The sequence below is a fragment of the Gadus morhua genome, chromosome 2, assembly GCF_902167405.1.
Source record: "Gadus morhua chromosome 2, gadMor3.0, whole genome shotgun sequence".
NCBI classification, from domain to species: domain Eukaryota; kingdom Metazoa; phylum Chordata; class Actinopteri; order Gadiformes; family Gadidae; genus Gadus; species Gadus morhua.
In genome coordinates, this window is record NC_044049.1 from 17,702,913 (window position 1) to 17,717,086 (window position 14,174).

The window sequence follows — 14,174 nt, forward strand, 5'->3', positions numbered from 1 at the left end:
TTTCTGACTCTTTGCCTGTTTAAATTAATTATATCTGACGTTCTAATCTGCCGTCTTTAGTTAGAAGTGTATTGAACTTGGTATGTTTAGTTTAATTTGTCGCTCATGGTAGTGGTGACCTGGTAGTCATCTGGCGCAAACTTTAATCCACACACTGAAGTAAGTGAAGTATTTCGGATTACGTTATCTATAACATGCTGCATCCATTTTGACCGTCGGATGTGAACGCGGCTTTGTGCGCGTCCGTCAGAAGTAGCCTACTGACAATAATAATACGATCGATTTGAATGGCGCTTTTTATGTACCCCAAAGACCCGTTAGAGAGCAAACGTGTAAACATATGTGACGATATGGTGGGGAGGTGTTGTAGTAGAGAAAAATGAGACTCATATGATATCACCCTAATTTCATAGCACCCTCAGTAAAACGCCGAGCACCCCCATAGCACCACCAGAAAAAAATCTCTGGCGCCGCCACTGTGTGTGTGTGTGTGTGTGTGTGTTTGTGTGTGTGTGTGTGTGTGTGTGTGTGTGTGTGTGTGTGTGTGTGTGTGTGTGTGTGTGTGTGTGTGTGTGTGTGTGTGTGTGTGTGCGCGTGCGCGTGTGTGTGATCACAGGCAAGCCCATTTCTTTATTTTGTGTGCATACATGCACATGTGCAAATTGATGCATAGTGGCCTATGTATTCTACAAGCAATCAAAAATAACGGCAACGTCATTGCAAGCCACCTCCATTTCAGCGTTAGAACACCAAACAACAATGAACGCCTAGGTTAGCTTTGCTTCTTAAGCTCATCATTCCTTGTTTCATTGGTCGACCAATTTCCCCCCAATTGTGCAGGGGTTGATCTCCTAATTCATAATGGCGTTTTGAATTCAGCTCAGGACTTAGACATCAAGGAATTCATATATTTGCCGAGCGCAAGATCCCCATGTTCCACAGATTTGATCCCTGGTAAGGGTTAGGGATCTGTGCGCTCATAAAATCCGTTATACACTTTAATATTGCATTGTGAACGTCACCCCGCATTAGAACTGTTCTTGTGTCTTGCTAAAAATGGGGACCTATGATGACCCATGATGGTTGACAACTTTCAACTGATTGTCCGAGTGGGCGATTCTTCATGATTGCTTTTCTAATTAATACATCTTGGCAACGGTTTTTACAGCCACTATGTCAAATGGGATCAAGGTCATGGACGTCATGGGCGTCGAAGCAGAATATACCACATTGGTCAAATCCACAGCCGTTGAGACAGTTGTTGGTCTTCTGCTTGTGTTACCCTTATAACGGTTATTCAGCCTGTGACCCTTACTTCGTATTATTGTTTGCTCTGGGTATTCAAACGATATGGACACACAAATCAATAATTACAACCATGCATGGAATTATACAGATGTTAATTAATACATTGTTTATTATGCGTGGGCCTTTATCTGACCACCCGAGTGGAATGAGTGTGCTCAATTACAAAAATAGTGCACATTTGGGCACCTATGCAGGAAGATTGTGCGATAGTTCAGATGATAAATGTACCACCGTAATAACATGCGATTGTGTTATTTTGTGACGAAACACTTCTGTGCATAATGAGTTTTAAATTAGGCTCCTTCCGAACCGAAGGCCCTACGATGTCATGGATGCAAAGGTATTTTCATAATTCATCCAGTAGCGCAATAATATTCAGGTCTACCTCTTGCAAAATGTAGCAAATAAATAAAAACTCCTCAAACGTGTGTGACATTTAATCATTAATGTTTTGTGTTGCCTACATCTCAATTTTGCTCGGTTATATGCTCCTTGACCCTTTTTGCAAGAACACGCTATAGACTTTAGAAGACTCCGAGTTCACCATTATCTTATGGCTGTAATTAGGCTAATAGTTAATTAACAAATAGCCCAATATAAATTAAATGGCAACACTCTGCAATATGGGAAAATTACTGAACAATTAGTAACATTAGAAAATTCAGTAGGCTAATAAACATCAATATATAGCACCACTATGTTAGGGGAAGCGGATTAAGGTTCAATTTACTCTGGTAGCACTTCATGACACAACATTTTCAAAGCTGATTAGGGGGTTAGGTTGTTCTCTAACACTGTCCATAATAAAAAAAGTATATCCTATACATAAATATGCAGCGGTGAACACCATTATTCAACATGGACACCATAAGCAGCTCAATCATTGCTAAAAATTAACTGTAGATTAACTGTTAGTTAATGGTTATAACTGCTTTATCGAAAATTATATAATCATTAATTAATATTCTCCTGTTGTAAACCAATGTCACCAATTGACAGCGTCAGAGACCCTAAAAGACACCCATTTCATTTATTTATTTCAGGAAAATGCACATTGATGAACATGTAGGCCTACAGCAGGAAACGTAAATGTGCCAGATTACCTACATAGTTGTTTAACTTCTGTAAAAATGATGTAGGCCTATGTGTTATACGGTTTTAACTACGGTTCGTGCGGTGCAAGGCCTATAGAATAAGGCAAATTCAAAGAGTTTACACCAAAAAATATATATAACAACCCCCCACACAATGCTTATATAATTTACTCATGCAAAGGTGTTTCGTTAAGTTTATAAGTTAGGTCCTTTATAGCAAAAATAATTATCCTGGTGAAAAGCGGCGGGCCATATCCGACCCTCTCGCGTAAGGCACCAAAGATCAACTGTCAATGGTCATTTCTTAATTTAAAAACCAAAATAGAAAGTGCTCCACGATGACCTTTCTAGAAAACACAATTTTCAAAACGAATTAAAACCATTATGGGTGCTTTATGAACTTTCGAGGGCACTGTGATCATTGGTTCTTTTCACTATATTGTATTTGTCAGCTTTTACTTGTGGGGATGTTAACCAAATTGTTACAATAAATAGCCTAACCAAGCATGACAAATAACCTAAATATAAATTATGAGGTATATCGCGTTCCAACTAAATCATTTTGTAAAAAAAAAGTGTGAATCCGTCGTGATAAACGGTCGTTTGTGTTTAAAACAGTACATTAGGCCAAGATAAGTGGGTTGAATCACACTTTGTCATGATTTGTGTTGAGACGGGTGATGGCTATATATATATATATATATATATATATATATATATATATATATATATATATATATATATATATATATATATATATATATATATATATATATATATATATATAATTATTATTATACAGTCATTATTATATTTATGTTTGCAGTGACATTATTACAAAAATAAAACGACGCTCAGATTTATCAAGATTGGGGTTCTTGACGAATTGAATTTGAAGTATCTGCAAGTTAACTCATTATTACAATTCATATGGTGTGAACTGCTGCGTTTTCTGATCAAAGAGGCATTGTGATTTATACTTCAATTTTGAACACATTTAAATGATTGCAGCTGCACAAGGTCCCTAAGTATGCAATTAGTAGTCTGCATTTATAGGACTATACAATTGTTCAATAGGCCTTTCTCTTGTCTTGATTGTACAAGATGATCTAAAAACAATAATTAATCTGATATCAAATTGCATGTTATGCAACATAATCAAATCAAAACATAAGAACACTTTCTCACATGATATCAGTAATGTTTTTCATAAAGAAAATGACATCCCTGTAATTCCTATTGAGCTTTGAGCAACTCCTTAGTGAGTCGGATTTGATGCATGCTGTGTGTTTTTCTGGGATAGGACATTTGTTTATTTCTTTCCTGTCATTGATATCCTATGGAGAGAGCATTGTAGAATTGGAGGGTAAGACGACCGCTTGGTACAGCGGTGCTATACAGTCGATAGTTGACTCACAGCGACAACTTGAGAGCTGTAATCAGTGGGCACCATGTGTTGGCGTTGTGACTGAAATCAAAGTGTCCTCGGGGAATGCTATTCCTTCCCAATAATCTGTTTGTAATATTTGAGCCAGATTCAGAGCACATTTAGATTTTATTATTTATGATTACCCATTTAAGGTAATACGTTTGCTTCATGTTTTGACGGAGGAGCAAGAAATTAAATCGAAAAAAAGCTTGTTCAGTATGGTGAAAAAGCTGGTGACTACTTTAATGTTTCAAATGGCCGGTTCTGTAAAATCCCAATTCACTCACCATATAGAAATGTGCTCACTGGACTAAACCAAAAGCTACTCCTGAGCATTCGGACAATGAGATATAAAGCAGAAGACTTTTACAGAAAAGAGAATACAATTGGGCCTAGCTGTCATTGTAATGACAAAAAGCCTAACATACATAACACGGGATGTGCAAATAAGTGTTGCCTATAATCCCACATAGAATACATTAGCTACTATTAATTAACGTGTATAATATCATTGGTTCTACTAACCCACAACCATGCTATCCTTCACAAGTGTAATGTGTTTGGTAAGGTCAATTGACCGATTATAGTGAATTGTATTTCACAGCCCTTTTTCAAATGAGCTCAGACGAAGGCATCATATCATCATCATATCAACAGCAGCTCTTGGCTAAATAATTAGCATTGATTGTTATAGTTGTCTTATATGTTTGTTGTGTAGCACTCACATTTGAATGGCGTCAGTTAGCGGCAGTGCATCAGGAAATAAACATGGAATGTTGATTTTAGTAAGCTTTTCATGTTCTTTTTCCTCCGGGAGTCCACATCTGTGATCATTTTATTTTCACACCTTCCTTATTTAACGATTTTTCCTCATTTAATCTACAGTTACATGATATGCTCCCCCATGTGGCATGGAGCCTCAATAAACGAGCGACCTACAGAATAAATGTGGAAGAACAGCCGTAATTATAATATATATGGTGGTGGGGGGGGGGCTACAATTCCACCTAAGATAATGATATAAAATATGCCAAAATGTAATAATAAAACAGAAATATATAATCAGCGACTCCATAACTAAGTGGCATCATTATTACGGCCGGTTCATAGCCTATGTAGGCCTACAGTATTTCTGCGTTTGTCCAAGTCGCATAACAATACCCCAGCAGAAGCCGTGGCTCGACTGCTGTAGGTATCAAACCCTGTACTGTCTCCCTATTTCACTACTTTGATATGAGGAAGACCAACTTAGTATAGAGGAGATGAGAGAAATTGAGAGAAGAGAGAGTTTGAGAGGAAAGGACAGGAGAGCAGAGGACCCAAGTATTAAGGATTAGGAAAGAGAAAAGAGACTGACACAATTTGTCTGTGAGGTCGAGAAGGGAAAGATACAGAAAAAACTGATGCAATAGAAACGTTAAAAAAAGGAAAGAAAAGTGCATTACAACCGTCAGTTTTAGAGTTTATGGTTTCGTGTCATAAATACTGACAGATATAACAAGTAGGCCTACAGCACACCAAGTTGTGGAGAGCAGGTGGGCAGGATGGGATGAGAGGAGAAACTGAAGGCAGGGGCGGTCGTGCCCACCCAGGTTTACTCGTCATTTTGTAAATAGAAACCACATTTGATAAACCATGGCAACAACATCTGGACTGACAAATATTGATGTTCATATGATGTTGTACTATTCAAATCTCTTATCTCGGTCTTAACATATAATGAAGATCAGGAAAAGGTCCAACAGCCAAAACAAAGCCATTTAATACCATACGAGACGATTGAAATAATAATAATAATAATAATAATAATAATAATAATAATAATAATAATAATAATAATAATAATAATAATAATAATAATAATGTATCCCCAGAATTTTTAAAGACTTTGGAATTGCAGGAAATCTGCATCGATCGTTGATATAGGCTATAATTGAAGCAAATGTAGTTTCAGCACTAAACGACAGCTCTTGCTATCGATTAAATAGCACGTATACAGTTTATGAAATGTGAAGGATAGTTTATAAATCATCCACCCAAAGAACAAGGCAGTGAGGCAATATTCCAGAATATAGGCTATATTTTTACACAAATCTATATAGTGTAATCCTGCAATATCACATCCACTTATAACATCCAAACTATTAATTTAAGTAGGGCTATATATTCCTTCGGGGTTCGACTTTCCTAGGCTAATGAATAAGTGTAATTTTGCTAAAATTAAGCAATATCAAATAAAAACCAGAGTTTGTGTGTTTAAGGTGCTATATAGCCAGCTATCTGAGTCCGTTTTATAGACACTGTTCCTTTATAAAAAGAAAAAGGGATAGCCTGCGTCCTGAATAATATAGTGTTGGTCAAACGAACTCCACCCTACCTGGCGTCTGCATGTCTCGATAGTGTCCTGTCCGTTATCTAGACGATGATATGGCATGGGATTAACAATCATCACAGATGATAGTCATAATAAGAAGACCAGGAGCGGTTCTATTTATAGGCTGCTCTGAACTGTGTTTAACAGGATGGATGCAGGCTGTTCGTCAGCTATATGTCTAATGGAGCCACGGTGAACAGTGCATTGTTTCATCATAATGGATGTTTTACTTCAGAACATTAGAAATGCCTCTTGAACACATGATTAAGTAAAATGGCAGATGATAGCCTTTTTTTCGAAAGTTACAATTGTATATTCTTGGAAAATACCTCCCGCTGAAAAGCAGGTGTAGGCCCCTATGTATTAAAAACGTTATTGAGATAAGCTTAGTGCTTATCTTGTTCATCATAGTCATCACCATGAAGAGATTAGGGCGAAACAGTAGGCTATACCCATAGGCCTACACCAGAAAATACAAATACCAACCATGAACTCAATCTCTAATTCGATTACGGATATCACATTTGGAACTCAAATCCAATTGCTTGCTTCGAAATCATAACAGGGGTACTGATTAATCACCAGTGATTTTGTGGTGCGGAGTTGGTTTATCCCAGGTGAGCAGCTCGCTGCCACTTAGAGACATTAGGCGTCTAATGATTGACTTCCAAAAAAACGGGAACATCAAACGACGGAGGACAATGAGGGGTTGGTTCCCCCTATACCTCCCCTTGGGGCGGCCACTGCCATGAGCCACAAGCCCGTCTTTAATTCTCCATAACAAAAAAGTACAAAGGACGAGCCGCAGACCAAAGACTTTACCTAACACCTCCACGTGGACCAGGCGCCTGGCGGGGCAGACAGAGAGGGCCCCGTCTCCTGCCTGTCCCATCGGGGACGAGCCTGAATCGGCCCGCAGCGACGACTTGTATAAAAAGACGTGCGAGAGAGAGAGAGAGAGAGAGAGAGAGAGAGAGAGAGAGAGAGAGAGAGGAGAGAGAGAGAGAGAGAGAGAGAGAGAGAGAGAGAGAGAGAGAGAGAGAGAGAGAGAGAGAGAGAGAGAGAGAGAGAGAGAGAGGAAAGGAGAGAGAGAGAGGAAAGGAGAGAGAAAGAGAGGTGGGGGACAATAGAAGGTGTAGGGAGGGAAGGGAAAGAAGGTCAAAAAGGCGGGGGAGGGTGGGGGGAGACGAAAACTTCCCATCGTGTCTGTGTGCAAACGAACTTGGCTTGAATGTTGTGCCCGTGTGTGTATATATATATGTGTGTGTGTGTGTGTGTGTGTGTGTGTGTGTGTGTGTGTGTGTGTGTGTGTGTGTGTGTGTGTGTGTGTGTGTGTGTGTGTGTGTGTGTGTGTGTGTGTGTGTGTGTGTTTGTGTGTGACTGCGTCAACAAGGGACCAGACAGCTGTTTTTGGTGTAATCTACTGAGGCTGCGATGTCTCAGTAAGCTGGCGGAGAACGTAACGGATAGGACGAAAGGGACTACAAGGAAAAACGAAAAAGGACCTTGTTTTTGCTTTTCTTCTGAACTTTAAAAGCACAGAACCACAGAAGCAGTCTAATGTGTGAGTTGTCGTGGCCCCCGATCGATGGCGTCTGTTTTGATTTGAGTAGTGTAGTAGAAATGACAGGCTAGCTGTAAGTTACGATTTGTTTTTGGAAAAAAACAAGTATCCAGCATTGCTAAATTCAAAACACATGAAAACATGTCTTCTTTAAACGGCCTAATTAACAAACTATGATGTATATATCATTTTAAATGTAGCCTACCATTGGCCTACCTTAACCCTTTTTAAAATCCCTACGTTTTACTTTTATTTGGTTCAATTTGAATAATATTATCTTGTCTCCAAAATTGACCTTGCATAAACCGGAGAAACTATATTGGCGTTTTCAGTGACGTCAGTAGCTGCCCATCACGGTCACGGCGGAGGGGAGCAGGAACCGTGCTCGCGCAGCGCCCTGCTGGACCACAGTCGGCGGCATCGGACGGCCTTCACACGCGAGCAACTGTCCCGGCTGGAGCAAGAGTACTGCAAGGAGAGCTACGTGTCGAGGCCCCGGAGGTGTGAACTTGCCACTGAACTCAATTTACCGGAGACGACAATAAAGGTGAGACACTTATTTTCGCACACAAGCTATTTTCATTACTGCAGGTGAAATGAGTATTTCTATAGTCCTGCCAATACACAGGCTATAGGCCTGCCTATAGCAGGCTATTCCTGCCTATGCCCAGGCAATGGGCCAATCCGAGCCCACGGCCTCAGCCCCCAAAACAAGAGCAACAATGTAACCAAGACATTGACATTTTTAATGAATATAGTTTCATGTTGTATCTCCTTACTTGTTGTTTCAATCAACACAGTTGGATTGAGTGGTGACAGCTTTAGCGACATCTAACTTTTTGACGCGGAGGCCCCCATGACCAATGCAGCGGATTTAATATGCACGTAAATGCGCCAACCTTTCTGTCAACTATTTGAGGGTTTTTTATAGAAGAGCAGGAATGCGAGGGGAGGCCTCGTAAACGGCACCGCCTGACGTTTTAGAAGCATCGCTTTCCGGGATTTTCTTGAAGGCAGTAAAAAGAAAAAGTGCAGGGACACACATACAAGCAAGCAGACGGACTGGGCTGATGAGAAGGAGTGCTGCCACACCTGCCAGCCGCAGCTCAAAGGAAACAGGAATGTCCGTAGAAAAAAAAATTCAACTCAATTCAAAAAGAAAATATGATTTATTTAATTTATGTTGCAAACCAATTGAAATCTATCATGAACCGAGGGAAATGTCATAAAGAGTGCCAAAGTATATTTATTTTCAAGTCAAATTTGTGTGAGTAATATATGCCAAGTTACAGAGAACCCCCTCCAGTTACCTGTTGGAGCAATTATGATGATGATGAATTGTAAATCAGTCAGGATTATGGCCGTGCATTGCATGGCAATATGTGGTAACTCAAATCTTGGCATTGTGTTTGCATAACTGTATTGTGCTGCTGTGCTTTGGCACTTTCCTCTATAAAATCAATCATTTCACTGACGAAATTGAACCTCTCTGTGGCAAAGGCTCGCAGTATCGGCAAAAGAGCCGTCCCCCTGGGATCGTGAGTTTCATCATTGAAACTTTAATGTGTCCACATTTCAGTGGTCATATTTATGGTTTTTGCTTGTTTCAAATATATATTCAAGCTACTAAGAGTAGCACAACCGGTCTCATCAAATAAGAATACATCCTGTGATTGTATAAGTCGCATTAAAGCATTCCTCCCTCCCTCCATCCCAACCCCCATCCCCATCCCATCCCTTCTCTATCTCCCTCCACCCCCCCCCCCCTTCTCTATTTCCATTCATCCCAACCTTCCTCCATCCCGCCCCTTCTCTATCTCCATCCATCCCCACCTCCCCCATCCCATCCCATCCTCCCTTCCCCCCTCCCCCGCCCTCTCTCTCTCCCTCCCCCCCTCCTTCCAGGTTTGGTTCCAGAACCGGAGGATGAAGGACAAGCGACAGAGACACTCCCTCTCCTGGCCCCACCCCCTGGTCGACCCGCTGGGCATGCTCCTCCTGGGGCGCGCCACCTCCACCCCCTCCTCCTCCTCCTCCTCACCTTACCCCTTCATCCCACACCACCTTCCGCACCTCCCCCTCCACCTCTACTCCCCCCTGGGGCTCTCGGCCTCGGCCCACAGCCCCTACAGCGTCCCCATGAGGCCCCTGGAGGCGCTGCGCCTCTCCCACTACCACAGCCGGCCCGGCGGGCTCCAGCCGCCCGGGGCGACTCTCTACCCCCCCATGGGGGGAATGCACCACCCGGCCTCCTGCGCCTGCCCCCTCTGCATACAGTGGGGGACGGACCAACTTCTCAAGGCCAGGGGCGAGATTGCCGCCCTGGGCATGATGAGCCGGTCCCGCAGTCCGAAGGCCATCCAGTCGGCCGCCCTGGACAGAAGGGAGGAGGTGGTGTGATGGGCCGTGGTGGGGATGAGCGCCGCGTTTCACGGACTGAAGCCTTTACTGAGATGATGGCGTCAAGCAAAGTGAAATGAATAGGTTGAGGTAAGATGCAAATGTTCAAAACAAACATGACTTCCCTGACCTATAGATTCAAAGAAGCTCTGTCGTTTCAACTGCACAATCACAGGATTAGTGAAGACCTTGATATTTTAAATGTTCTATGTTGAGCTCCTATTATTTTGAGAATGAAGCCATCGCCTACCACTACGGTTTTATTTAATTGCCCAAGCGTGCCTTTTTTAACGAGACATCAGGTTTCTTCGTCAACGTTAGATCATCTATAACCCTGACATTGTGCAGAGCGACTGCTTTGATACATAAAGACTGAAGACGATGAACCGAACGCCTGCCATTGGTGTGTGCACCGCTGCGGTGGTTGCTCCCACTTTACAGCCCAGTGTGGCTCTTTTGATCCGAGTGTCGTGGCAAGACATGACACGTCTGTATGCACATGAGATTCGGTCCACGGCTTCACAAATGACATGTGCTCACACACAACTCGTGATTGGGAACCCATATGCAAACTGTTCAGCTACAACGCAAACATCCGCATAGCGATGCCCGTAGAAAGTTTTTTACTGGTATTCAGGAAACATTTATTCACTAAGAAGAGTTGCTCAATCAAAACGCGCAAGGCAAATCTGAACATATGATGGTATAGATATAGCACAGCTACCCTATCCTATTCTATTCAATTGGAGCTTAATGAGTTAATAGTTAAACATACCTTGTGATTGGAAATACAGATAGTTGCTTTCCAGTTGTGCTAAAATACTTGTTACCTGTCTCATCTGTGTGCATGTCATTATACTATCTATTTGTGGTGCAGGTTTGTAAACTGCAACATCTCTGTGTCATTCAAATTAGGCTGATTCAAATACACCGGCAGATTATTGCTTCACCAGCCCCCCACTAGGTCTTCCTTGTGGGTTTATACAAAAGCAAGATAGCAGGTCCATACTTGTCCTCTCCCAGTTGAAAGTCAGCCACTGTGTGGGTCTCATGTTCCAACAGTTTAACTAAATCAATTATATAATATTCAACTTCAATTTCTATATTTTACAAGAAGCCGAGTTTCATAAATGATCTCTGCACATTGAAGATTTTCTCTGATTATGGCAAATAACATTTCAAGGGTTACACAAACAAAAGGATCAATATGGATATAGAGCCCATTCAGACATTATTTGACTCTTTTTTTTGTCAGAAAGCTGTGCTTTATAAAACTCTGTGCCTTTGGGGAATTCACATAAAATATAAAAGCAAGAGAAATCTGTTGAATAGAGTCCAAACTAAATAGAAAGCCAGTGGGTGACTCACCTCACAGTAATCCATATATTATAAGACGCAGACATTAGCTAATAATCTATTTTGAAGAACATTTTACATATTTTGTATAGAGATGATCTGAACTGACTCCTTGTATCACAATTTGCACTAATATTGTATTTAATACCAGATCTCTGTTTTAATGTAACACCACACGTGAAGGAATCAAGTCATTAATTGTACTATAAGTGAAGAAATGAATTCCTAAATAAATTTGATTGAAAAAACCTCACATGTTTTTACGTTATTATTCTTTAAAAGTTAATTAGTGCATTCACTCAGGATTCAATAAACCGATAAGCGGATGACGATGAGATGAGAGACTCAGGATTCACTCAGTGGTGCTCATTGTTATCTGTGATCCCCTCAATTCAAACCCACCCCTCAGAGGAGAAGGCCACCAGTAAGATGGATGTTAAGGCTGTGTAACTTGTGCCGGGTTTCAAGAAAATCAATATTTAACTTAAGTATGGTGAGTGAGGAAAGACGTTATGAGGAGTCTCTGTTTGGTTTGAAAAGTTAAGAGACATAGCACCGCTTTGGCAGTTGTGCTCTTCTCTGATCCAGCAATATCAGTACAGTTCTTAAGAAATGTATATTTATTGAACAGGCTCTATGGGAACATCTCGGGACCTGTAATTTTGTCCTCACAAAACCTCTCTAAGACCTGGTTGCAATAGAAATAACCATTTCTGGAGCCAGATGCCATGCAACCCAAACACACTTGTGACCACACCATGACATTTTATTTTATGTACGGTTGTCCTTTAAGCGGGTTAGGGTCAGCAGGACACAGGGATCTGAGCAAGCTGGATTGTATCTGTTCAGCACTTTAACAGGCATTGACTATAGTTGTACCTATCGTTCAGTCCTCCCATAGGGTTTAATACCTAACCTTTCAATGAAGCCATAAACCGATTAAAACCACTCAAACAGAACAGTGTGTGCTTCTTCTTGTGGGTGTTTGGCTTGTGTCTTCTAGGTTACATAGTGTGTGTTTTCCTTCTAAAAGAAAACACATTTTTGAAGAGAGGATATTTAAATAATGTACGTATTTCTATGTTGAAGTTTGATTTTGTTGTTTTCTAACTTCTGTAACTGCTTATAGTATAGTATGCATAGCAGAGAGAACGGCTTTAAAAGGTTTGGTATAGAGTAAGATGATCTAGTTTGTTTTGTTGATTCTTATTAAAGTAAGCAGTAGTAGAGGAGCAGTAGAGGAGCAAATGGAGAGGCTTAGCTTGACCAGAGGCACAGAAAGGTCATACAATTATCTTGACGTAGTTTTTGTTTCATAACATTCTTGTTTTGAGTTATCGATACTTAAGTTTCAGTGCAGTTGTAATGCATTCACTGAACCTTTAAATCTAAAATGTATTTACACAATATTTAATAGCATTGTTGCAATCGTAAAACGATAAAGCAATTAAAGCAGCCAATTTTAAAAGCGGCTGACAGATTTTCTTTATAGTAGATATAAATACACATATGAAGTAAAATGACATTAATTAAATCCTATCTGTACACATTTAAAATCGCTGTACCTAAAGTCTATTCGGTGCGTCTCACATGAAAGTCACAACTAGTCTTTCAAAACGATCACAGAAATCGACCAGAAATCTTCTAAAGAACAAGCAGCGATGACCAGCCACTGAGGGCTCAGAGGAGCCCAGCCAGGGCATCATCGACTCTCTTCCTGAACCACGGCCAGCACGTCTGCTCTCAGATTTCCAACCCTTCTCCTCCAACCGCCAACCTACTTCCTACATTCTTAAAACCCACGCCATAGCTTTTACAGCTTTCTGGCTATAACATCCCAATCACAGTGACAAAACCCCACAATGTATTAAGATTTCATTAGGCCATCATGTGAAAGCAATTCCACCACAATTGTAGCCGTCCAGTATCCAGAATGGCCACGGTTTACCACCTACAGGTAAAAAGGTTGTCCACTCCATTGTCTTCTGTCTGAGCTCAGTATTCCCAATATAATAACTGGTTGATAGGCTATAACTGGTCAATGTATACAACAGTTATATTATATATACACAAAGATCAGCCAAAACAGCACAACAATAATATATTCTACAAGATGCATCGCTTTACTGGACTGCATAATAGTGGCAGACTTTGATCCAGCAGGGCTTATGGTTGGTTTAATGAAATGCAACACCCAGCCCACAAAACCACTTGAGAACTATGAAATAATAACCCCACCTACCATCACTCTATGGTTATACGTTGGCAAACAGAGGAATTACGGCAACGGTAATAAGGATGAATCCTTGCAGGCTCTCTGTCAGAGCGTTAACGAGAGCTGTAAATACCTGCAGTCAATTGGAGAAATCTATATGTGTTTATAGCATCAGAACACAGTGTTCAGTGGGCAGCACGCTCTGATGTGCCCAGTGCAAAGTGGGGATGGTACCACAAGCTGATTCCTTTCCCCAGTATATGCCAGAGCCTTCTGCTTGTGTCTGCTGCATTGCTGTGCCTGATGTTAAGTCAATGTTGAGACAATAAGATTATATAAACACAACGTCATGAAATGCAATTTAGAGTCCATATTTTCACAACTGGGAGATTAAGTTGGAGATTAAGTTGGGCACAAAGTTATGATGAACAGTG

The 14,174-nt window shown here is 40.9% G+C and overlaps 1 protein-coding gene across 1 annotated transcript; it reads left to right on the forward strand.

The window, feature by feature from the left end:
- Positions 1-7,582: 7,582 nt before the first annotated feature.
- eve1 (even-skipped-like1) lies at positions 7,583-11,698 on the forward strand. Its single transcript, XM_030346635.1, has 3 exons — positions 7,583-7,769; positions 8,102-8,316; positions 9,675-11,698. Exons 1-3 carry the CDS (start codon positions 7,766-7,768, stop codon positions 10,167-10,169), a joined length of 714 nt encoding a protein of 237 aa, XP_030202495.1. The 5' UTR covers positions 7,583-7,765; the 3' UTR covers positions 10,170-11,698.
- Positions 11,699-14,174: the final 2,476 nt, after the last annotated feature.